The sequence below is a fragment of the Parasteatoda tepidariorum genome, chromosome 8 (genome assembly GCF_982258835.1).
Source record: "Parasteatoda tepidariorum strain Cologne lab strain chromosome 8, Ptep-v5.0, whole genome shotgun sequence".
Taxonomy (NCBI): domain Eukaryota; kingdom Metazoa; phylum Arthropoda; class Arachnida; order Araneae; family Theridiidae; genus Parasteatoda; species Parasteatoda tepidariorum.
In genome coordinates, this window is record NC_141762.1 from 49,292,382 (window position 1) to 49,316,554 (window position 24,173).

Here is a 24,173-nt window from a genome sequence, read left to right on the forward strand (position 1 = left end):
GGGGCATGGAAGAAACTTTGACACCCACCCGATTATTCATTCAAAAGACTTCGCCAAACAAATTATTCATACAGTTTCTTTGAATACTGATTTATTTGTAAAACAAACACAAAACAATCGTGCAAGTTAAAAAGTAGTAGTAAATGTTTGATTATGCGGCAGGAAACGTTATCCATTAGGGAAAAAAGATATTACTGGTAACTAAATTAATTCTTTAGCAGTTTATTTGCGGGCATTACTATAATAGTTTAGTATAGGCCGGATAGCCTGTTTGGTAGGGTACTGGATCCACATCCAAGAGGTCATGGGTTTGATCCCCGCTGGCCGAAGTGTAAATGGTGACTGATGCACGGTAAATCTGTCGAGTCAGAAAGTCCTCCATCCTATAACAAATCATACCTTTGGGGGTACTGATTCAGGAGTTTCCTTGTCTTCTATATTGGTTCAAAATTACAAGGCTACGGAGTTGAACAACAGTAGTCGTAAACACAAAATTGGGTCGGCTGTTCAACGACGGTCATAAAATAAAAAATAATAAAATAAAATAGTTTAAAATGAGCCATGGTGACTCAGGGGATAGAGCGTTCGCTTTCCAGCTAGGTGAATCGGGTTCAAATCCCAGCCATTGCTGGTCGATACGAGTTCCGCACTCGGCTCACACCTACCACAATCCTGATGTAAAATATCCTCAGTGGTAGACAGATCATGGGTTAGAGCAGGGGTTGCCAAACTTTTTTGATCATCGACCCCTACATAATTTTTCGAAATCTCCACCGACCCCCATAAATTAATTTTCTGTTAATTAAAATAAAACTCTATTAAATACTGTGTTTGTACACTTATTTTATGATTTTGAACATTTATTAAAGCAATAGTACATAGTGTAACAATAGTTTTATGAAAAATATATTAATGTTGAAATATAAATACCTTAATATTTATGAAATAATAAGTAATTATAAGTAAGTAGAAATAATAAGTAAAGTAACTACGGATTTATCGCTTCTTAATCAATCACATGGGTGTGCCTGTCTTTTTTTTTTTTTTTTTTTTTTTTGCAAGGTTCGTTATATTGGGTTCAAAATTGATCAATTTTAATCTTAAATCCCCTCGAAACTCCACATTTAATTTATTTCGGTTTTTAGTTAAGATTGAATTTACGTGACTGAAACCGGCTTCAACCATATAGGAACTTGGAAATGCTATCATAAATGGCTGAGCTATTTCGTAAAGTCTTACATATATTTGAATTACATTTATATTTGTCCTAAATTTGCTTATTGCTAAGTTTTTAAAAAGCGTCTTTGCTTCAAATCCCCATAATAATTCAGCAAGCTCATCTTGCAGGTTGATGTCCACGTTTTCAATTTGAGCAGAAAATGGCACAATAATCCAATCAGGGATGTCAATGTTTTCCAAATCAACAAAGCGCAGTTTAAAATCGTCGCTCAATTTTTGAAGATTACCTGTATATATTTCCAAGTCTTCTTCTTTTATTTCTAATTGTCACATATCTGAAAAATACTGATAATCCTTCGATCAATCGACTCTTCCGGTTCGGATCGACCCCCTGGCTCAGATCGACCCCAGCTTATGTTAAATAGACCCCTGGGGGTCTATATAGACCACTTTGGCGACCTCTGGGTTAGAGAGTCCCCTTGCCGTCAGGCTAACTGGGAAAGGTTTTGTGGCTCTCTCCATGTAACGCAAATGCTTGTTAATTCCATCAATAAAGAAGGCAATTATTTACAAAAGCAAATTTCATCCAATACTTGATCCAGGAGTTCCCTTGTATTCTGGATTGGATTCAAAACTACAGGGCTACGGAGTAGAACATTAGTAGACGTAAACCCAAAATTGAGTCGGCTGTTCAACGACGGATACAAAATAATATAAAAAATAAAATAGTTCAATATACTTAATTCACCACTACATAATCCAAAATAAAACCACTTTGAACTAACATAGATATGTGATTAGCAGATCAACACTGATCAAAATGAAAATAAAATAAATCTTTCAAATAAGCCAGTGTTTCCCAAACTTATGACTTTAGTGTACCCTTTCTAAATTTTTCGTAACGTTGTGTACCACTAATAAAAAAATTTATGTATTTTTTTTAAATTTGTTTATTTTTATTTTTTTGTACAAAATTTTGTTAATAAGTTTATTTGCATCAGTGAAAAGGATGATATTATTTTTGCTCTGATAAAAAAATTGCACAAAAGTTTAAAATCACAACTGACTGTTGACACCACTAATTATTAACTGTTAACTCAACAAAAAATAGTCAATACAAAAATCGTAAATTTTCTCTCTTTGTTTTTTTATTAAAATTTTTTGAGATTTTTGTTTGTTGTAAGATATTTCGCGTAAGAACGCCTGCACCCGCTAAACTATCCCCATACCCCTGGGGGTACGCGTACTACACTTTGGGAAACACTGAAATAAGCCATGCCCATATTTAAAATATCACTTCCAAATTTATTTATTTTTCCAATCCTGATTTTGATTTTGCTTTTATGAATCGCCCATCTCAAAGGGGTTAAAAACGATGGAAAATGGACGATGACTGTACTCTAAATATAATGTTCTTTCTATGAGGGGATAGTTATGAATGCATTATTGTTTTGAGAATAAGAATAATAACGAAATGTGTTGCCATTGCTTTTCACTAATATTTGAGTTAATATTTTAATTTACGTTAATATTTTTAAAAAAATAAATGTATGCGAAAAGTCAGAGGTATCGAATGTCAAATACACGCAAAAGGCTAAGTAACATATAAATCAAAAATGTTATACTTATGGGGGGGGGGGTGTTAAATCATTTTCATCTGATAAGCGTCGACTTTGTAAATAGAAAATAGAAAACTCATCATCTACTTCAAGCTTTGAAGCCAGAAGCAGAATTCAAACAAATAAAAAAAAAGAGTCTATTTCAACTTTCAGTGTTTCGTAAGAGTAAGGGCAAGAAAAAGCGAAAAAAAAAAACTCTTTTCGTTTCCATCAACTTGAATATTATTCTCCGCCAAGAAAAATAAACTTTCGTTCTAACATAACGCTTCTACCATTGATTATCACATGCTTGAAATTCCATTCACACGATAGGGGTGCAATCACGGCCGTACACGCACGAAAGGAAAGGTTGGGAACGCTAACGAACTAAGCATTCTCCGAATTTTCTATCGACCTAGAAGAACAGATATATCTACATTCGAACTGAAATAAGGGGAAAAAGAGAGAGAGATTCCCAAAATCAATTCCCCCTCCGGCTTCCCTCATTCGATCAAACATTCCTTCGCACTAAAAACAAAAAAGACGTTTGGGCCAGTGGAAATTAAAAATGTGCCTTCTTCATTTTGAGCATCACTGAGTACTCCAGCACACCCCTATAAGACCCCCCTCACATCCACCTCCCAAGGGAAAAGCACTTTCTGAGAGAACGACCACAGACGCCTTGGAACAAAAAAATAGAATAAAAACGGGAGGATGAGGATGGATATATACACAGTCCGCACACTTACACATCCACCATAGCTCCCTCGTCCACCCCTCCAAGTTATCGAGATATCGATTCTCTTTGTCAAAATTGACGGAAAGAGGAAATTTTCCTTCGAAAGGAGGGGGGTGAGGCAATTGCGAACTTGCGCCCTCCTCGGGTTCATTCAGTGATAGCCCAATGGGTAAAACAACCGAAGCTCCATGTAAAAAAGAATGGCAAAAAATACATATAATATATATATATAACACGAAAGAAACGAAACTGGCTCTGAGAGTTCAATGCAGATCAAGCTATGAATGATCTGTGAAAAAAATCGATGTCCGAGTTGCATTGGGTCTTTCTTGGCGTTTGGGATGGAGGAAAGCTTGGGGCGGCGCAAGGGGAGAAAAAGGGGGCGCCGCGCGCGTCAGAAAGGCAGGCACACACACACAGAGGGCGGCACAGAGCCGGCTGTGGTGGTGGTGTTGGTAACAACACGCTCGGGTAGCCCGTCTTGAGGAGACTGAAAACATACAACTAAAATCGTACTTACTTCCAGCAACTGTGGCGTACAAGGCACTTCCAGAGATTCCCAAAGTTCTAGAATGGTGGAGATGTCCGCATACCTGTAAAAGAAAGAAAAGAATATCTCAGAAGGTGAGTTCTTTTCTTTTTCCATCATCATCAACAGAGAGAGAGAGTTGGGACTTTAAAAACTGGTGCGCGTGCGCGACACAAAAGCATCATCGACAGAAAGCGGCTGTATACCTTTAGGTCTGTTTGGGGGACCCGCTTTATTAACCAGGTGTGGGTAGGGAGTACATAACAGGTGAGATCATTGGTATGAATGAGAACAAACACGCGAGAAGAGCATCGGTTTTTGAAAGTTTAGTTCGGGCAGAAGGATTCGAATGCGTTGAGGGAGATGTGCCAAAAATTCTAGAGATGCGCTTGCGCAAAACAAGATCATCTTTGCTTCCATGGAGAATTTTCAACCATCAGTTTGAAAAAGTTTGCCTTCAAATTAGAATTGATGTACTTGAGAGGCTATAATTAAAATGGACGTGTTTGAATGAACAATTTTTGTTAACTACGGATCCTAACTCTACTAGATTCAGTTGTTATACATTTTCGACACTAGAAAAACTTTTCTTTATGTTATACCATTTTAGAATTTTTCACAAATACTTATAACAAATGAAGTTGCAAAATATTAAAAAAAAAAAAAAAAGACAATAAGCTTAATCTTTTGAAGCAGAAAATTGTATTACTAAACATATCTTTTATACTATTTTGTATCAATTTAGGTCAAAATAAGTGAAAAATATTATATTTAGCTTTTAATAATTTACGGTTATGAAATTTAGCATAAAATACTAGTGAGTGTGTGTGTGTGTTTTTTTTCCTGCACAAAAGGTAAGTTTTTCCAAACAAAGTTTGCACTTATTCGCAGTTATTTAGATATAAGAGAAACAGTTCATCATTGAAATTTCCTTATTTTAAAAAATCAATTATTGAAAAAGTTTTGAATAGGAATGACAAAAAATTTAAAACTGCTCTTTTTGGACTAAATATTTTAGTACAAATATAATTTCAATAATCTAACACATTTTTTTCATAACTATAGGACTGCCTTTTATCATTAAAAAATACCTAAATATATTTTTACTAGTAATTAGAGAGTCAGAAAAAAGAATACATAAATATATAAGGGTCACCGGTGTCCCATATGCGTCAAAGGGTTGACATAAAACTACATAATCCACAATTACTGCAATTTATAAAGTAATATAATATTTATTTTTAAATACTTTTAGTTTTTCTCTAAAAACATTAACAATGCGGGGTTTTTTTCTAAAATTAACAAATATTCTTTGCAAGACAATATACTCCGAATAACGATACTTAAAAAAATAATATAAACTAAAATAAATAGGATTAATAATAAAAATAATCAAGTGATTAGAAAATTAACGTTCGTTCTCTGATAGTGCGAAAAATGGAATAATCTTATTTTATGCAAGGTTACAAAAAGGCCCAGAAACAGAATTATATCGAATGTTCTATAACACGACTTAATAATTACAAATGTTCTACGGATAACATCAAAACTAAACAATACGAAATAGCTAAACATTTACAATTTTTTTTAATGAAATTTTATTTTGTAAAATAAATTTAGTTGGAAAAAAAAGGAAACTTGATTAGTTAAGTAAAACATTATGAAATGCCTACATAATGAAATGAAAATTACTAACAGCATATTATATTTTCATAAAACTTGGACAAAAATTGTTCTGCGAGAAAGTGGACATGAATAATTCTCTAAACATAAATTGCTCTGCGACGTACGTCCCGATTTTGAGCACTTTCCGCTTTTGGTCAAAAAGATAACTAGTGAAATGAAATATAACAACATCTTGAGGTAACAAACAGATGATCTTTTACTTATTTATTTTCCTAAAACTCAGATTTCTTAAAAGAAAAAGAAAAAACCTCAACCTTCCTCAGTCAATAGGCATTATATAAGTTCGTCACTTAAGATGTGAAAACATAGAGTTAATGGTTTTAATAATATTATGTGGGATAGTTAGTGTAGTTTCATCGTGCAGCAATGATTGGAAAATATATGATGCTCTGTAATTATTGTCCTTATTACATATCTTGTTAAAAATCTTTATCTAACACGAAATAAAGCCTCGCACATTAAGTTGCAAATTAATATTTTTAAAGTAAAAAAAATTATGGAGCAAAGAGACAATTAAACTCCCACAAAACAAGTTTATTTGAGTAATAAAACTTCAAAGATAATCAATGTCAAGATTTTAATATTTTCGATTTTTATTTCCCCTTAAATCATTCACTTGCGTCCAATACTTGGTTCAATAATGATTAGTTTTTTTGAGAAGGTTTCTAAAAATATAGAGTAAGAGCGGAGATTATAAAATACCCGGTATATAGTAAACATCTACTAACTACACAAGAAGTGTTTTAATAAGAATTGTTTTGACTGAGAAAAAAAGGAAACGAAACGAATTACATATATCTTTTTATTTATTAATTAAAACTAACCTAATAATAATTATAATTTATTGTCATAATTTAACTAAATAATAATAATTTATTAATTAAAAATCATAAATTATTAATTCAATAATTTATATTGACATATGTATAAGGTATTTATCAAAATAGTTTATAAAGTTGAAAATAACAGACATTTCTTATCACTCTTTATCTTTTTTCCTGTTTAACAAGACAAATGAGAATTATAAGATAGAATTTAACACGCAATGATAACTAAAAACAAAATTTCATGGTTGCTAAGTTATATTACTAATCTATTAAGTAAAAAAAGAGGGTAAGAAAGAAAGATAAAAAGACTAATTTTTAATAACCTTTCTTCTGATTTTTACGTACAAAGATGCAATCGTTATTTTCGAGATGGACCGCTTAAATAGGCTAATTAATTAAGCCATCCTTATTAGACCCGAAATAATGCCTCTTTCAACCCTGACATTCTTTTCAACACTTAAATTTTAGGGTGCTTTTTTATCCAGTAAATGTGGCACCAAAATGATTAGTTAAGAGAGCGATTGGAAGTACAGGTCTCTAATTTGTACTTCTTGAGATTTTATTCAAAAGGATGAAACCTAATAACAAAAATAGTAAAATGTTTGCACATATAAATATAAAACTCGCTAAAAGGAACATTTTTTCAAAAAATCAACGAATTAATTTGATAGAGAATAATTTTCTGAATCAATTATAACAAAATGTGTTTATGTTTTTGATTTTGAAATAAAAAAATATCTTTATTAATTGAGATTCAATTGAAAAAAAAATCGTAATATTTTGACATATGATTGCAAATTTCTACATTTTTGTTAAAAAAAAGAAAAATTAGGACTACTTGAAAGAATTATTTTAATCTACTTTCAAATAAATTTAAATTAAATAATACAACTTCAACATACCTGTCACAAAGTATACCGATATATTCATATATATTATTTATATTCATATGCTCATGAGTCACTATCATAAAAAGCAGTTAATTTTTTAATTTTTTACATATATTTAAGTTGGTTATCATTTTTTTATTACGTTAATTCACGTATTTATATTCATTATTTATATTCATTTAATTTTACGTCAATTCTTTACGTTAAAAGTTTTTACATTTTTTTTAATTTTTTACACACATAAAAATAGACCATTCTCTTTCAGTTTTTGAAATTTTTTTAAAAAACTGTTTATTGTTTGATTCCTTAACTAATCGACTTTTCACACTAAAAATGAAACGAAAAGACAAGATCTTAGTTTATAAAACGTTGCATTTTTACTATTAGATAACTTTAGTTAGTCTAACTACGGAATAAAATGATTTTATAAAATTCAGAACAGAGAATATGCATGATGAAATAAATTCTTTACATAAATAATAATTCAATCAATCGTTATTCATTAACTTAATTCTATTTATTTGTTTGATTGTTTAATTTTCATTAATATTATTTGTCTTCCTTTGTCAGTAGAATAATTTGTAAATCAAAAAGTGGATAGCTACAACATTTAAGTTAACAAGAAGTTTAAAATTTAAAATTGGAACGAGATTCCAAAATTTCGCATTTCAGGATGTTTTCTCAAAAAAATATGCTCCTTTTCTCATTTTAAACTATTCTTTTTGAATGAGATAAAACAAATAAATTTTCTAGTGACAAACTGTTCTAACCAACAGATTGTAGTAAGTTTTATTATTATCTTATAATTTTTAAGAATTTTATTACCATAGCTAAGTTCTCTATGCTTTATCAATCAGTGCCAGCATTAAGAAATAAATAAACTCTTAATACTAGCTAATGATTAAAAAACTATTTTAAATGTTACCTTTAATTTTATTGAGAAATTATTGCTTGCAATTACTATTTCACAAATTTGATTACTTACATTATTATAAGCAGTTTATTCTCTATTAATTACTGCATTCTGACTTCTAACCAAAACATTATCTCATATGAAATGGAAAAATCGTCTGCGTTTCTATAAAATTAAAATTTTATACTGTACATTACTGTTGAAGTTGGAATTAAACTTTTGTTTTAATAATAGCATTTTTTCTTATTTTTTTACGAATGTCTGCGTAATATTTAGGAAAATAATTATTTATTTACTTAAGAAATGAAAGAGTAAAAATATATGTTACAAAAGCAGTGAAACATTTTTTGTTACAGATTTTTAACAAAAAAAAATCGTTTGCAATTTTAAAAAATAGTCAGACATAAAATTGACACTTTATTATATAAATGGGATACTAAAAAAATTAAAATTTTATACTGTACATTACTGTTGAAGTTGGAATTAAACTTTTGTTTTAATAATAGCATTTTTTCTTATTTTTTTACGAATGTCTGCGTAATATTTAGGAAAATAATTATTTATTTACTTAAGAAATGAAAGAGTAAAAATATATGTTACAAAAGCAGTGAAACATTTTTTGTTACAGATTTTTAACAAAAAAAAATCGTTTGCAATTTTAAAAAATAGTCAGACATAAAATTGACACTTTATTATATAAATGGGATACTAAAAAAATTAATCTGAATTTAGAAAACTTATGATTTCCTTTTCAAGAATCGTTAACATGCAAGAAATATTTGTTAAAAAAAATTTATTTTCCTCCTTTCATTCTAATAAAATTGTATCACAAAAAAATTTAAAAAATATAAATAGGTTTTTGAAAGTTGTAACGAAAAGCATAACGAGCTAAATTAAAATGTTTACAAGCTTGGTCAGTTGAACATAGAATTTAATGGTACAAGACAGCATTTGCGGCGACAAACACAGATATTTTTACATACATGATGCAAAGAAATCAAATGGTGTTATAAATTATTTCTGCAAAAAAATAAAAGTTGGAAAGATCGCGGGTGTTGTGGGACCCATTAACCTGAAGTGTGTAATCTTCCTAGGAGACTCAAAAACTTGGGTTGTTCCTATGGACACCTCACTTTTTCTCACAATTGTGCAAGAATTTTTTTTTCGGTATTTTGACACATTCCATAAAAACCATTACGAAATATCACGACCCTTTTATGGACTAACACAAATGACATACATTAAATATAATAAATATCTACTACAGGGCGTCATTCCCTGCTAGATGTGCAGCCGAAAATGCTTTTTCTTAGGTTTTTATACATTTTACAAGAGAACTATAAAATTTTTAAATTCTCTCGATATATATACACTCATGAACAAAAAAATTAGTGCATCAAGAAGGAGTCGTCAAAATGAAACGAAATTTTACATACGTAATGACTACTTTGATATAAGTAAATGATTAGAAAATCAAAAAAAAAAAAAACGATAATCTTTGATTTTCTAATCATTTACTTACATCAAAGTAGTCATTACGTATGTTAAATTTCGTTTCACTTTGACGACTCCTTCTTGGTGTGCTAAATTTTTTGTCCATGAGTGTTTATATATATATATATACAAACACATTTTACAGTTCTCTCGTAAAATGTATTAAAAAAAAAGAAAAAGATTAGAAAATGACCGATAAATGACCACTCTTTATCAATAAAACACATAATAAAGCTAATTAAAATAAATATATATTTTGTTGATATTAATTTTTCGCTTCGAACTTTTCATTTCTGCTAATAAGAATCGGAGCTTTCAAAGTAAAAGAAAAAACTTCTCATGGGGAAAATGAAATAAACTTTTTTCTTCAGCGGGAAAACGAACATTGACTGGTAGATTTTGTGAGCTAAGGATAGTTTTAGAGATGATGGGTTGTTCCTATGGACTAGATATGTTGTTCGTGTGATCTGTTGCCGTGTATTTTGATTTTTAATATGTGTATTAAATTTGTCTTGCGTTTGTCAACAGTGTTTTCACGGGCTATCTATTTAAGTGTTTCACATTAAAATCCCCAGTCTGCCCAACTTATAGCTCAGTTTGTTTCAGCTTTTCGTGACCCAAGCAAGCAAAGAATTGTTATTCAGAAATTTGTAAACATCTACGTTAAAGCTTATGACTGCTCACTCGCTTGCTATTTCAATTTTCAGTACTTTATTGCCAAAGTAAAGACGAAATTTCTTTGGTCGCTTAATAATATGCATGCGCATTCGTGTTTTACAAAATATTTACTCATTTTATTACAGGGGTCATGATAAACGAAGTGGAACTCTTGGAAGAGCTTCCCTACTATCGGACGCTACAGAAACCACCACACCACCATTCCCAACACCATGGCCCTACACTGTCATCAGCACCTCACTACCCAACAGCCCCCAGAGGACTACGTCTTGACCCTAGCTACGACGAGACAGCCATTGCCATCATCGCCCCAGACATCAGAGTACCACAGAACAATCCTCTGTCCATCTCAACACTTGAGTATTGCGAACAATATTCCCCTCTCGGTTGTCTGGACATCCTTTTGTCCATCGTGGGATATGTCGGAGACCTGGGTTCGGATTTGGTAGTTTGTTATGTCCTACTGGCCGAGAAGCGAGTGCTTTGGGCAGCCCTGACGGCCACTTTCGTCCTTCTTTCTGTTATAGTAGTCAATGTCCTCAGTATTTACTGGTACATACGAAATCAAAGAAACTCTGCCTCCATCTACACATCAGTCAGCAAGACCACGTGGGTCATCCGCGCTCTCTTCCACGTTTTCTGCATTGGTCTTCTGTACAGGTAAGACAAACTTAAACTATAATTACAATTCAACACTTTTAAATTAAAATTATTCTTTACATTGTTTTCTATATACCTGCAAAATTTTAGAGCTGTACGACAAATATTTATGTAGCAAAAACAATTCTTACGGATGAACCTATGCTATCGTAGTCCTAATGTGTTCCTAAAAACTTTGAATTTAATTTTCTCTATACTATAATTCTGCAATTTTAAATCCCTATAAAACACTAAGACTTTTCATTCAAAGCTTCAAGTGCTTAGGTATTTCAGACATGTTAATAATAATATCATAATTTTAATAAAAAAGTATTTCTGGAAAAAAATTGTGAGACTTGGAATTTTCAAAAATTTTTCGTAACTTTTTATAATGTCTCGAAATTAATATTTTTTTTAAAATTTCAGATTATTCCTCACTTTAACGAGCACTATCGATTATTCCGCAAAATATAAAGATTACATAGTAAAATTAATTTTAAAAAAATGTTCAAAATTGGAAGATGTGCAGCATTTTAAAATTTAGGCTAAAAATTAAACTTAAGAAAAAGCGAAACAATTTTATCCCATTTTTTAAACTGGTTGTTTATATAACTTAAGAATATATTATAGTAATATAAAATTGCACCTGAGACCATAAAAAGTTTTATTTAAAAATAAAAGATACCGCATACTCTAAAAATTAACTTTAAGAGAAAAACATTAGTAATTTTATATTAAAAAAAAAACAAAAAGCGTAAGTATTTAGTGAAAAATATGAGAAATTTAAATGTCTATAATATTTAAGTGCTGTACTACATAAACTCGTTTAGTAGCAGAAATAATCTACAGTATATATTCGATTTTTTTACCAAGTATTTTTTAACATTTGCAGACTATCACAGATTATGTTCTATTTTTTTAAACTTTTTTCCTCCTAATGGGCGAAGCAAATGCAAACTTGGAATTTCATATCATTTCGTAAAAAAACATTCAAAAATTCAGAAATTAAATGCTAGCACAATTAACCATACTCTACTAAAGAGTAATTTGTAACCCAAGACATATATTAATTTACCACAAATTATTAGTAAATGATACTTAAAATACTTTGTCAAAGTGAAAAAAAATAAACAATTTCAAATAAAATGGAGACTTTTTAGAATTGTTTTTTAATATTCAAATTTAAAATTTATTTCTTGAATAAAATAACACACATAATAGAAAGCTCATTTTTAACAATTCTATTACACACTATGCAGGGACTGCCAACATGAACAGAGAAACCTTTTGAATCGGCCCGAAAACAATCTTTGATAAAGAAGAAAAATTATGAAGTAAAAAATTAAAAGAAAAACAATTCAAATAAAGTTTTTTACATCCGAAAAAAAACTAATCTATATATAAGTTCAAAATGTAGAGAAAAACTACAGAACAATGAAAAAAGGGGGGAAAGAAAAATAATAATAAAAATAACAAAAAAAAGGAAAAAAACCGGGGGGTGGGGGAAATGTTCAAAAAATTTTAACAAATTTTTATTTTTATTATTCTTTTTCCCCTTTTTTCATCGTTCTATAATTTTTCCCTTGTTTTTCTCTACATTTTGAACTTATTTTATGAGTTCTATTTACTTGCAGCTCATAAGCAATAAATAAAACTTATTGTTTTTCTTAATTTTCTTCGTGCTTTTTTGTTTCTATTTATAATGCTATATATATATATATATATATATCGAACTACTGTAATCGAATAAAAATATTAATTTGTTTAAAAAAATTTATTTTAACATAATTTTGAAGATCGATTTAAATATTTTTTTTTTCTAGTGCAAAAAATCATTCACCAAAACAAAATTTTATCCACCAAATTTACGATTTTATCGCATATGATATTTAATCAATTACTCAAAAACATACTCTTTCTGAATATACATTTTAGAAGGATTTAAATTTTTGACCATCAAAATAGGGGTGAGGTAGCCGCAATCTGGAAAATATGATCTCAATAGTTTAGCCAGGGGAGCGGTCGATATTAAGGGCCCGTAAGCATTTATTTTTATTTTATTTTTTTGTATTTCAGCATCTGTGAAATTAAGCGAATCAAAAGTTTAGCACACAATTATAAAATTCGTAAATCCAAAGTTGTAAAAATGTAAAAAAAATAATCAATTAATTATTATTTTTAGCATTTTATTTAAGAATAATCGAAAAATTTTGTGAATCGTTAAACAAATTTTTACTTCATTTAAAACATAGCAATTTTGAATGACAAAATATTAAATATAAATGAAATGATCGAACGGTTTCTGAGCAATAAAATTTCAAAAAAGTCATATATTTAAACATTTTCGAGAAAAAAAAAATGCAATTTTTTTAGTTTCGCTTGCTTGAAACGCGAAACGTATAAAAAAAATTTAGATTCTATTCGCTCCGAAATCTAGTTTCGCAAAACTGACATGAAAGTTTACTAAACGGTTGCAACTTATAAGAAAAAGAAGAAAAAAAAAAGATTCTTTTTTTTTTTCTTGTTTCTTTCAATTTTATTGCACTCTTTGAAAAAGTTTAATTTACAAAAACCGAAGCAATTAAAGGTTTAGAATCCAATAAAAACAGTGTAATAAAGTGAAGGGGAAAAAATTAAATTCATCGGTTGAACGCTTACGCCGAAACTAATCGGCCACTTCTAAAAAAGTGATTTCGAAAAAAAACGCAATGAGATATCTAGGAAAAGAGCATATGCAGAGTTAGAGATTTAAAAATTTCTTTTGGTAGATGATATTTCAAAGTAAGCATTTCAAAAGATGTGGAAAATTGAAAGGGAAAAAATCGTGAAATTGTGACCATTTATTCCAATTTACCGTTAGATTTATTTATTTTCTTCAATTTCCTTTATTTATTTTTATTTTGAACCAGTACTTTGAGGGAAATTTAAGAGTTGAATTTATTTTAAAGTAAAGAAAATTTTCCCTTCTATCTATTCCAAATTAATAAATAATGTAATGTTATAATAATTTATTTAATTATTTATTAATGTTTTTAATTTCTATGGGTTTGTACGAAAAAGCAACAAATAAAATATCGTGCGTGATTTATAAGAATTTATGTTCGTATTATTATGTTCGTTTTATATAAAGTTTATCTTAAAATGTATTGCAAGAATTTCTTATAAAATTTTTTTAGAAAGCATATGTAAAGTCATTGGTTTATTTAGATTTATAATTGTTATTCAACCTTTCATCTTTTTTTTTCTATGTAAGAAATTCTTGCAACACATTTTAAGGTAAACTTCAAATAAAATGAACAATTATAATATCTGGAAAATTAACCGAGACTACATCAACTCGATTTTTATACGTTACATGCAATATTTTATTTATTACTTTTTTACGCAGATCCATAGAAAAGTTGTTTTTTAATTATTTTATATTATAATTTTTCGTCTTAAGATTCATTAAGTCTTCGGATAAAAAATTGCACCTTTTTTTCAAAGAAACACGCTTTAAAAGCTTATTAACTATAAACAACATCATAGATTTCAGATAACTTTAAGAGCACTAATTCGGTGACATAACACTGATACACATGTCATTCAAGTTGATAAGGGAAATATAAAAAATAATTATTAAAGAGACTGCGATAAACCTTAAACTGAATCGTTTACATTTCAATTTATAATAATGGCTAATGTTAAACTAATGCGAAAAAAATAAATAATAAAAATTTAAAAAATTTTTCCCAACCGAAATAATTAAAGTTTTTAAACGATTTTTTCGGTTTCCAAGTTCAAGTACCCTAACGCCAACAGTTCTGGAGTTTAAAGAGATTCACAACAGCATTCCGCAACAATGAGATAAAATACAGAGTAAACAAAGAAAAGTTGAAAAGGAACACATTTAATTAAATTTCTTTAGTCATACCTTCAGAAAAATCGGTTAACGTTAAATCATAACATTTATAACTTCACATTTATAACATAATTAGGTGCTAATTTGCAGCAACTATAAGAAGGTGGTAAATTGCACCAGATTTCCTATCAAGTTTAACCACAGTATCGAGTAATCAAGTTTAAGAAATACAATAATATGGTTCAGCTATGCACCACATGGGTGCAAAAAATTTCACTATTTCTAACATTTTTTTTTTTCCTTTTTTTTCCAATGGCAGGCACTGAATTTGAATCTTTGCCTATACTATGCCAGAATTGTTGCTCATTTCGCGTTACCAGTGGGCACGTGTGAACCAAAGTCACGGAGGCGAGCAACATTGCCCACGCCACACTGCCACAAACCCGTTTATAGGGTGGGCCACATTCACACATCATACTCACACACAACAGAGGACAGCACAAAGAGAGAGAGAAACATCCATGCCCAGAGCGAGATTCGAACCCGCAGCCTATGGCTTCGCAGTCAGGCACGCTAACCGCTCGGCTGGCCGGACTCTAACAATGTAATAACAGGAATATGTAAATTATGGATATACGGTTTCATGCAATTTACAGCCTAATTTCTTTCTTATTGAAAAGTGAAAAAGTCCTAATTTTAGACATAGATCTGAAGGGGAAGAAAATTTTCTTTATATCCCTGTATCCGTGGTGTAGCTCAGCAACCGACCACAGGACTTACGATTCCGCAGACTTTGCGATCAGGTATATCGCATGTACTCGGTGGGTCTTAGCGGAGTCAAGGATCAAACCCCAGATCCCTCCGGACGAAAGTCCGATTCCCGAACCACTGGGCTACCACGACTCTTGTGGTACATAATAACATTTATATTATTTAATGGTGGCTGGGTGGCGCAGTTGGTTTGTCGTCGGCCTTCTGAGCCCAAGTCTGCGGGTTCGATCCCCGGCCCAGACACTGGATTTCCGGAAGAAAATCCTCAGCAGAAAATCCTTTCTGCAGAAAATCCTCAGCGGTCATGTCGTTGTTGTTGTTGTTAATTTACGTCGCACTAGAGCTGCACAATGGGCTATTGGCGACGGTCTGGGAAACATCTCGGAGGATGATCCGAAGACATGCCATCACAATTTTGATCCTCTGCGGAGGGGATGGCACCCCCGCTTCGATAGCCCGACGACCTGCGCGCGAAGTCGAGTACTTTACGGTAGCACAGTTTAACGAGGACCAATACCGCGCACCCTCGGTCCCTACGCAGACTGATCCAAGTGGTCACCCACCCGCACACTGACCGTAGCCAGTGATGCTTGACTTCGGTGATCTGCTGGGAACCGTGTCTTGGGAATGCCTTATTGGCTCTTGGCATTCCCGGCAAAATTAAATTCCTAGTGCACTTTAGCATCCAAATAGAGTCTCGGTGCTGCTATCTAGTGTGGCAGAAACTAGACGTCAAAATTAACATAACCAACGGTATCTCACCCATTGTGGTGGTCCTGAAAGAGTGGATACCACCTCTGGAGAACGCACTAGGTCTGCTCATCGGGAAAAACTGATTGTGCAGCTCATTGGAAATAAAATAAAAAAATAATTCAATCAATGTATACTAAAATTTAAACGCGCTACATTTTAACTGCCTTCAAAGCATAAAACACATTCAATTTTAATATGACTCTGAGTTTTTTCTTTAAAAAACAAATAAACACAACATGTCCTAACACAATATACAATTGAATATGTAACAAATGAGTAAAAATCGCATCTGGGAGCATAACAATGACAAATGAGAGAAGAAAGCAGATAAAAAATAGATGGCTGAATCCATTACGCCCAGCACCAAAACTATTATCGAAATCTTACTTATTATCGACAACAAGCACTTAAGCCTCGACTAGTCACGTCGCTTTTATTATTCATAACATGGGTCACGTAATCAAGTCTTCATCTTCCTAATGGATTAGAACCATGCACGTTCTATGCATTTTGCACAAACTGATAAGCCTCTTGGGCTTCAAGTAAACACTCCGTGTACGAAAAGTTAGTCTAATATATCTTTGAAAGCGTATGAATTATTCGATTACGAACTAAAGCAAGAATTCGTGATTAGTTTAAAGAATAAAGCTATCAAATTATAAGTAAGGTACATTATTACACGTAAAAATTTACTCACTTTTAAAAAAATAATAATAATAAATTGTTATTACGATATTTATGCACCAAGCCTTTTAAATCAAGTTAGTAGTTTTAGGGTTAATATCAAGCACCATATTATAGGAATTTTCGGAATAAGGATATTGTTTTCGTTAAAAACTAAGGGAATAAATGAAAATTTTTAATGAAGATTCTTCGTGATACAACCTGTGAACTGCAAATGTAAATTTTTCCAAAGCAATAGAAAATAAAATAGGTGCTGTATAGCAGTGGTGCGCAAACTAGGGGTCGCGACCCCTGTGGGGGTCACCAGAAGTTTTTTGGGGGTCGACAAATTTTTATGAAATGCATTATCCCTGCATGCTACATACTATACAGTGTACATATAAAGAGTGAAGCGCCGTCACTCACTGTCTAATTGCAATTTCATGCTGTCCACTCTTTCTTTGAGTATGTATTTTCGTAATGTATTCTCCATCTGGCTATCCGTGGAAAAACAATATCCCGTTTTATGCAAGAATGCCATCAGAGTGTTAATACAATTTGCATCAACGTATTTATGTGAAACTGGATTTAGCAAACTAGTTTCAATAAAAACTAAATACCTCTCGCGTTTAAACCCTGAAGATGATATGCGAATTGCAATTAGCAACATACATCCAAACATCGATGAGATAATTAGAAACTTGCAGCCACATACATCTCATTAAAGGGCAATTACTGATTTTTGTGTTATACAAAAAGTATTTTTCTTAACATTATAAATAAAATTAATATGAGTCAAATATGATGATGTTTTTATTCGATGAAACGAAAGAAATGCGCGAAATATACATCGTATTTGTGAACATTTATCTCTAGGGGTCGCCAAAAATTTTCTCTCTGCAAAAGGGGTCGCAGTCGAAAAAAGTTTGCGCACCACTGCTGTATAGCACTCTTTTTTTTTTGTCATGAATGTTTGTTTTTTTTTTCTTTTTGAAGGAGGCATTGGCCGCTTGCAATTTTTAAGTAAAGATGAAGAGGGCTAAGTTACAAATATATATATATGTATATATATATAACTATTTATGCATGCAAAAATGATAAAATAATGTGTTTTTTAAATCAAAAATTCCAAAAAAATATTATATAACAAAAAACAGTGCAAAAAAATAAATATTAATCATACGTACTTCAGTTAATATTTTCATTTGAAAGGCCCTGTTTAAATACGAATTCAATCGGTGAAAATTAAGTAAGGTAATTCAAGTTATGAGTCTAGCAGACTTGAAAAATATAGTTTGTAGAAAAACAGTTTTAAAAGTTGTCCTCGATTTAAGCGGGCTGTGCAAAATTCAAAATTCCAGTACTTAAATATTTTTCCTGCACATAAGCTTAAGGGTAGAACATTTTAAAATACTAAAGTAAGTACCTAACTTTCATTCAAAAAAGGAATAAAAAGTAAGAAAAGCATTTTTCCAAAATCCTAGATTGACCTAGAATTCCTAATAATCCTAGAGCTCCTTCCAATACTGCACCCTTTTTCAGAAAAGTTGTTCATTCAGTTTTTTTTCCCCCATTAAACATAATCAGCTGAAAAATGTTTTATATTTATAACATATACAAAAAAAAAATTTATTTCCTCCATATTAATTAAATCATTCATTATTTAATTGATTAATGATTTAATCAAATAATCATGATTTAATTCTTTTCAAAAATAGTATTGATGAAGGTTCCGTGGAAACTTTTGAAACATGCTAAAAGTGTAAGGAGAGTCGGATGATCTATTCCAATCTATGTTGAAATTGCCAATTTTTACCTCTTCCCAGAAATATTGAATTGATTTTGAAAAGCTCATTTTGCTTAGTGCTATTTGATATGATGCATATTTCAAATAAGGAGTTTTTTGAAGTATGCAAATTTTGGATTTTTCAAATTGAAATTTTAAATGTAGAATATTTTTGTTAAACAAATAATTTTAAAAATCAATAAAAATCTACTATTGAAAATTTTAAGTAGTTTCATTTAATTCAGGTAATTTATTGACTACATATAAAAATTGAGACAATTATTCTTAAAAAAATTTTTCCTTTTTTTTTTCAAATTTTATTTAATAAGAAAACGAATTGCTACACATTTCAAGCCCCAAACTGTACAGCAATAATAACTAACAGGGGTTAGTTATAAGGAACAACAGACCATAGCTGCAACTTGGGATCAGCACAAGAATATTTATGCCCAAAGAGGCATAAACTCCTAACAAGGCCGTCAGAAGTATAATTCCCCTCAAACCTCTTTAATTTTTATGTGTCGACGAGAAGATATTTTCTCACCTATGATTTGTGCGCCATCTGCTGATAACTGCAGAAAAAAATGTAGGGCTTTGTTTACATAAATGAGCACAGTAAAGGTTATCGAGGGATCAAGAAGAGAGGCCAACACTGGGAGCTATTTCACTCGTGCGTTATGCGTTCGTTAATTTGTTCATTTCACATCAAGTTAATTTGTAGTTATAAACATAGAACTTATTATTTCTTTTATTTTCAAGCAAATACGTTCAATTATAAGTCCAATTCTTTACAGTGGGTAAAATTTTGAAGAATTCCATCCACTTTTCTACCAAAAACAATGGTCTTAAAAAAAAGTAATTTTAGCTAATAAGCTGAATGATTTTTCTTTAATCTAAATCAATCACAAAATATTTTTTAACATAACACTAATATTAAAAAAATGGTTCTATAAAGAGCTAAACATCTAATCTTTCTGATAATTTTTTTTATTTTCATTTGTTTCCTGGTATTATAAAGAAATCTACAGCGTTCTTGACAATAAAAACTTTTGAGCTTAGAATTTAGAGTGCAAAACATACTCTAGAATCTCACTCATAATATCTAAAAATGATTTACAAAATTTCGATTAAGTTAAAGGCCTAACTAATTGTGTTCAATAGGGTTGATTAAATTTCTAAACGTTGAGTATTGTAAATGTGCTATTAAATTAAGTTTTGTAAATAACTCATTAAATTTTAATTGCTGAACGTTTTTAGTACATATAAAATTGAAATTTCATTCATTTGTGCTTAACTGAGAAATTCTCAGATGACCGAATTAAAATATACTTGGATCTTAAAATCATGTCATTACCTGCCATGGATCACCTGCCTTGGATCTTAAAATCATGTCATTAGCATGGATACCTGCAAGTGACGTCATCATAGGTAAATCGTTGCATTTGTCGATTCAGAAGCCAATCAGGATCGACACCCACGCGTTACGTTGCTTACAAGTATCCAATTGAAACTGGTTTAAATCACTTGGTCAGGTATAATCACTTCACTTCTTCTTGAGTTGCAAAATTGTTAAATGCAAATATACATAATTATTTGATTCATCAATTTAAGAGTTAAAATACTAAAAGTTTATTTTAATTTTCATAATAGATATATCCACATGCTGTGCAAGTGCCTCTGCAAAGAACGACTAGAGGATAGAGAACACAGAAGTGTGATGGAAGCGCGGAAGAGGAAAAATGCAATACTTCAAATGACTATAAAAGATGACAAACAGACAGCCACCCTCTGTCTTTTGCATAGTTTTTTAGAATCAGCTCCACAACTAATACTTCAGCTATATACGCTGGCCCAGAGAACAGATGAAGATAAGCAAGTCATAAGTAAGTTCTTTCTTTTTTTTTTTGTTTTTTTCAATTATTTAATCTACGAGTCAAAATGTGTGAAATATGGAACATATTGTTTGGACTTTTCACACGATGATATGTTGAAATAGCGAAGTAAAAAAAATTGGTAGTTGTTTATCATAGCAAAATACAATGGCCCACTATTGTACAGTGAAAATAAACAGTCTGAATAACTTTTGATCTAGTTATTGGATTTTCACGTGCTTTAGTTCGCGAGAAATAAAATTTTAAATATCACCTTTTTAGAATTCCTGAATTTTTAATTCTGAAGTTTTTTAGAATACAATAGCCCATTATTGTACAGTACGCAAAATAAATAAACAGCTTGAATAACTTTTGATCTAATGATCGGATTTTCACGACTATATAGTTCGGAGAAATCAAATTTTAAATATCTGATTTTTTTTTAGAATTCTTTTCTCAACTATTTCAAACTTATTCGTCCTAATCCGATCAAACTTTGTATTTTGCCATATAAAATTAAATTTTTTATATCTTTCAGGACTTTTCCAACTATAATTAAATAAAATAATGAATAGCTGTTAAAAATTATTTTTCGTGAGAATTATTTTTGGATAAACGAATTTTATAATTACGTGCAAACATTTTTCAACTCGCTAGAAAATTTTCTCGGGATATAGCAAAATATGCAAAAAGTAAAATTAACTAAAAGGTAAAAGGGGACCAAACTTTGGACCGGCCTCATGATTAAACTATTGGGACCATATTTCCGAGATTAAGGCAAATTCCTATACTTTGGGTGACAGAAATCATAATCCCTCAACAACAAAAAAAGAAGAAAAGGAATATTTACTCAGAGAAAGTACGCATTTATGTATATCGTCTGCACTAGCTTATTAGCATATTTGAGGTCGCCCCCTTGAACCTTTGAATCGTAGTATGGGAAAATATTATAATTTGATCAAAAGTTACTCAGGCTATTTTGTTTATTTTTGCGCGCTGTACAGCACACAGGCAAAAAAAAAAAAAAAAAAAAAAAAAAACTATGCTGAATAACTTATCTAATGATCGAATTTTCACGTTCTAGGACTCAATCTTAATAGCTCGAGGAGGTGATCTCGAATATGCTAATTAATAAATGCAGACGATATTCTAAGTTACGAAATAAGGCACAAAAACGTACTTTCTCTAAAAAAAACATACCTTTTTATCGGCGCATTCGGATATCTGACCCCCCAAATATAGGGGGTTGCCACAATATGGGATTTAAGGGCCCAATACTTTGGTCAAGAAAGCACTCCAAAGTTTGGACTCCCTAATGTTAATTTCACTTTTTGCGTATTTCACTATATCTCAAGAACTTTTTAAGCGAATTGAAAAACTTTAAATTTATTATTAAATAAAGTAATGAATATTTTCTAAAATTTATTTTTTTGCAAGGAATTATTTTTGGATAAACAAATTTTATAATTGTGCACCAGTGTAGCCGTCCATCACTTATCTAGTCAACTAATCTTATGGATTTAAAAACTTAATTTCTCTAAAGCTTGTATTTTTAACTGCATGTTATTTCTTTCCAGTTTTTATACAAGGTGCCTGTGCTGCTTCATCCCTTTTCCAACTAGCTTTGTCCATCACATCATACAACAGCACACTCCATCGCACCATGATGGGTAAGAAGAAGCCCAACAGCATCGGCAAGTTGCTTCAGTTCCTCTGGCATTTCTGCACTATAGGGTCTAGAGCTTGCACCCTCGCCCTCTTCACCAAGGAATACCACTTCTGGCTCTTTCCATTCTGCATTGGACACTGGGGCATCATGACCATCTGGGTGATGCACCAACAAACCCGTTTCTGCAGAAAAAACGGAGAGCTCCACCAGTGCAAGGAATACATGTGCAACATGGTCATTGGAGTTGCCTATGTGATATACTACTTAAATGTCAAAGCAGAGCCCACTCGTTATAAATACTCAGCGTATTATGCAATAGTTTTTGCTGAGAACTGTACCCTTATGACTCTATGGTTTCTAAGAAATGATCCTGGCGTTTGGTACCACATACCAGCCCTTGTAGCAGTATTTTCTAGTTTTGCAAGTGGAATTGTTTTTATGTTGTTTTATTATGGGTTCTGTCACCGAACGTTAAAACAGACAAATGAAAAACGGGCAGCCCATTGTTGTTGAAGTTTGCAGTATTGTTCTTCTTTTATACTCCGACAGCGTCGGGTTTAAAGATGACGCTCTGAAGTTGTAATCTGCTTAGTTTGTTAATAAATTTTCATAATTAGATGAGATTTAAACAGAACAGTTTGGGTTTTTTTTTCTGCAGTAATCTCTCATTTTAAACAATTTTAAATAGTTAGTATTCAATGTCCATCGGAGAAAGTTTAGAAACCAACTGATACATTTTAAATCGAAAAATGAAAATTTGATATAAAATAAAAACTAAAAAATAGAATGGTAAATTGTCTCTGACAACAAAGATAACATAAACTGAATAGTCTATAATTTTTTTAAAAAATACTGTTGCACTGTAGATACACTTATAAAAATTCACATTGCATCCCTCTACCCCTCTACCAAGTGAACCAAAAAAAAGCAGTAGTCAAGTTACTTATTTTTCAGCTTTTTTATAAAAATTAGTACGAAGATTAAGTTATATAAGACAGGGCATGAAATTTTAGTCTCAAATTTTTGATCGCTACTACTTTCAGGAAAAATATAAATAATTTTTAAAATTTAAACACATGCAGTAAAAAAAAAAAAAATTCTGATGACCAAAACTGTAAAAGAAGGTTTAAATTGTTTCAATATCATTCACAAAATAAGAAAACATCCAAAAATTAAAATATTAAAAATGTTTCCACATTTTTAAAACTTAATGTTTTTATACCGCTGAATTACAGCACTAAAATATTATCTGTTAATTACAGCCCTAGCATCTAACTCAGAAACTTTTAGACTCTGTTACACTGGAGTCAAACTTTCTTTTTGATAATTATTTCTTTTAATAATTTTTTTCTTTTAATTTTTCAATACTGAAATCTAAAATTTGACTATTCTAGAACTATTTATGGACACCATATTTTCCTATTATTTCTTTATATTTTTATTTTTTTCAATTTTGTAATCAAGTTATACATCCTATACAGAAAAAGCATCCAGAATAACCTTTGGCTAAGTACTAAGAGGCAGTCTTTATGGTATGAAGTGTTACTAAAAGCATGTTGATTAATTTACTCATTTACAAGTAGTTGCAAAGATGCATTTTTTCTCTGCAATGCCTTTTGTTTTCTCATTAACAAATTCAAAACATGA

General features: G+C 30.9%; 2 protein-coding genes across 3 annotated transcripts in view; one reads left to right on the top strand and one right to left on the bottom strand.

The window, feature by feature from the left end:
* The window catches only part of LOC107446915 (ninein-like protein), a 74,912-nt gene that overhangs the window by 36,103 nt on the left and 14,636 nt on the right, over positions 1–24,173 (bottom strand). Inside the window, exon 7 of the mRNA XM_087150270.1 lies at positions 4,037–4,109. Coding sequence (XP_087006396.1) covers positions 4,037–4,109 — 73 coding nt within the window. The remainder of the gene's footprint in view (positions 1–4,036; positions 4,110–24,173) is intronic.
* Positions 4,000–23,160, top strand: LOC122268804 (XK-related protein 6). 2 transcript variants are annotated; one of them, XM_043039205.3, is made up of 4 exons: positions 4,000–4,140; positions 10,659–11,193; positions 20,637–20,869; positions 22,435–23,160. In XM_043039205.3, the coding sequence occupies exons 2-4, from the start codon at positions 10,664–10,666 to the stop codon at positions 23,037–23,039; spliced, it is 1,368 nt and encodes a 455-aa protein (XP_042895139.1). In that variant the 5' UTR covers positions 4,000–4,140; positions 10,659–10,663; the 3' UTR covers positions 23,040–23,160. The 2 variants fall into 2 exon arrangements, with proteins under 2 accessions (XP_042895139.1, XP_071037520.1); XM_071181419.2 differs by lacking the exon at positions 4,000–4,140 and adding an exon at positions 4,240–4,312.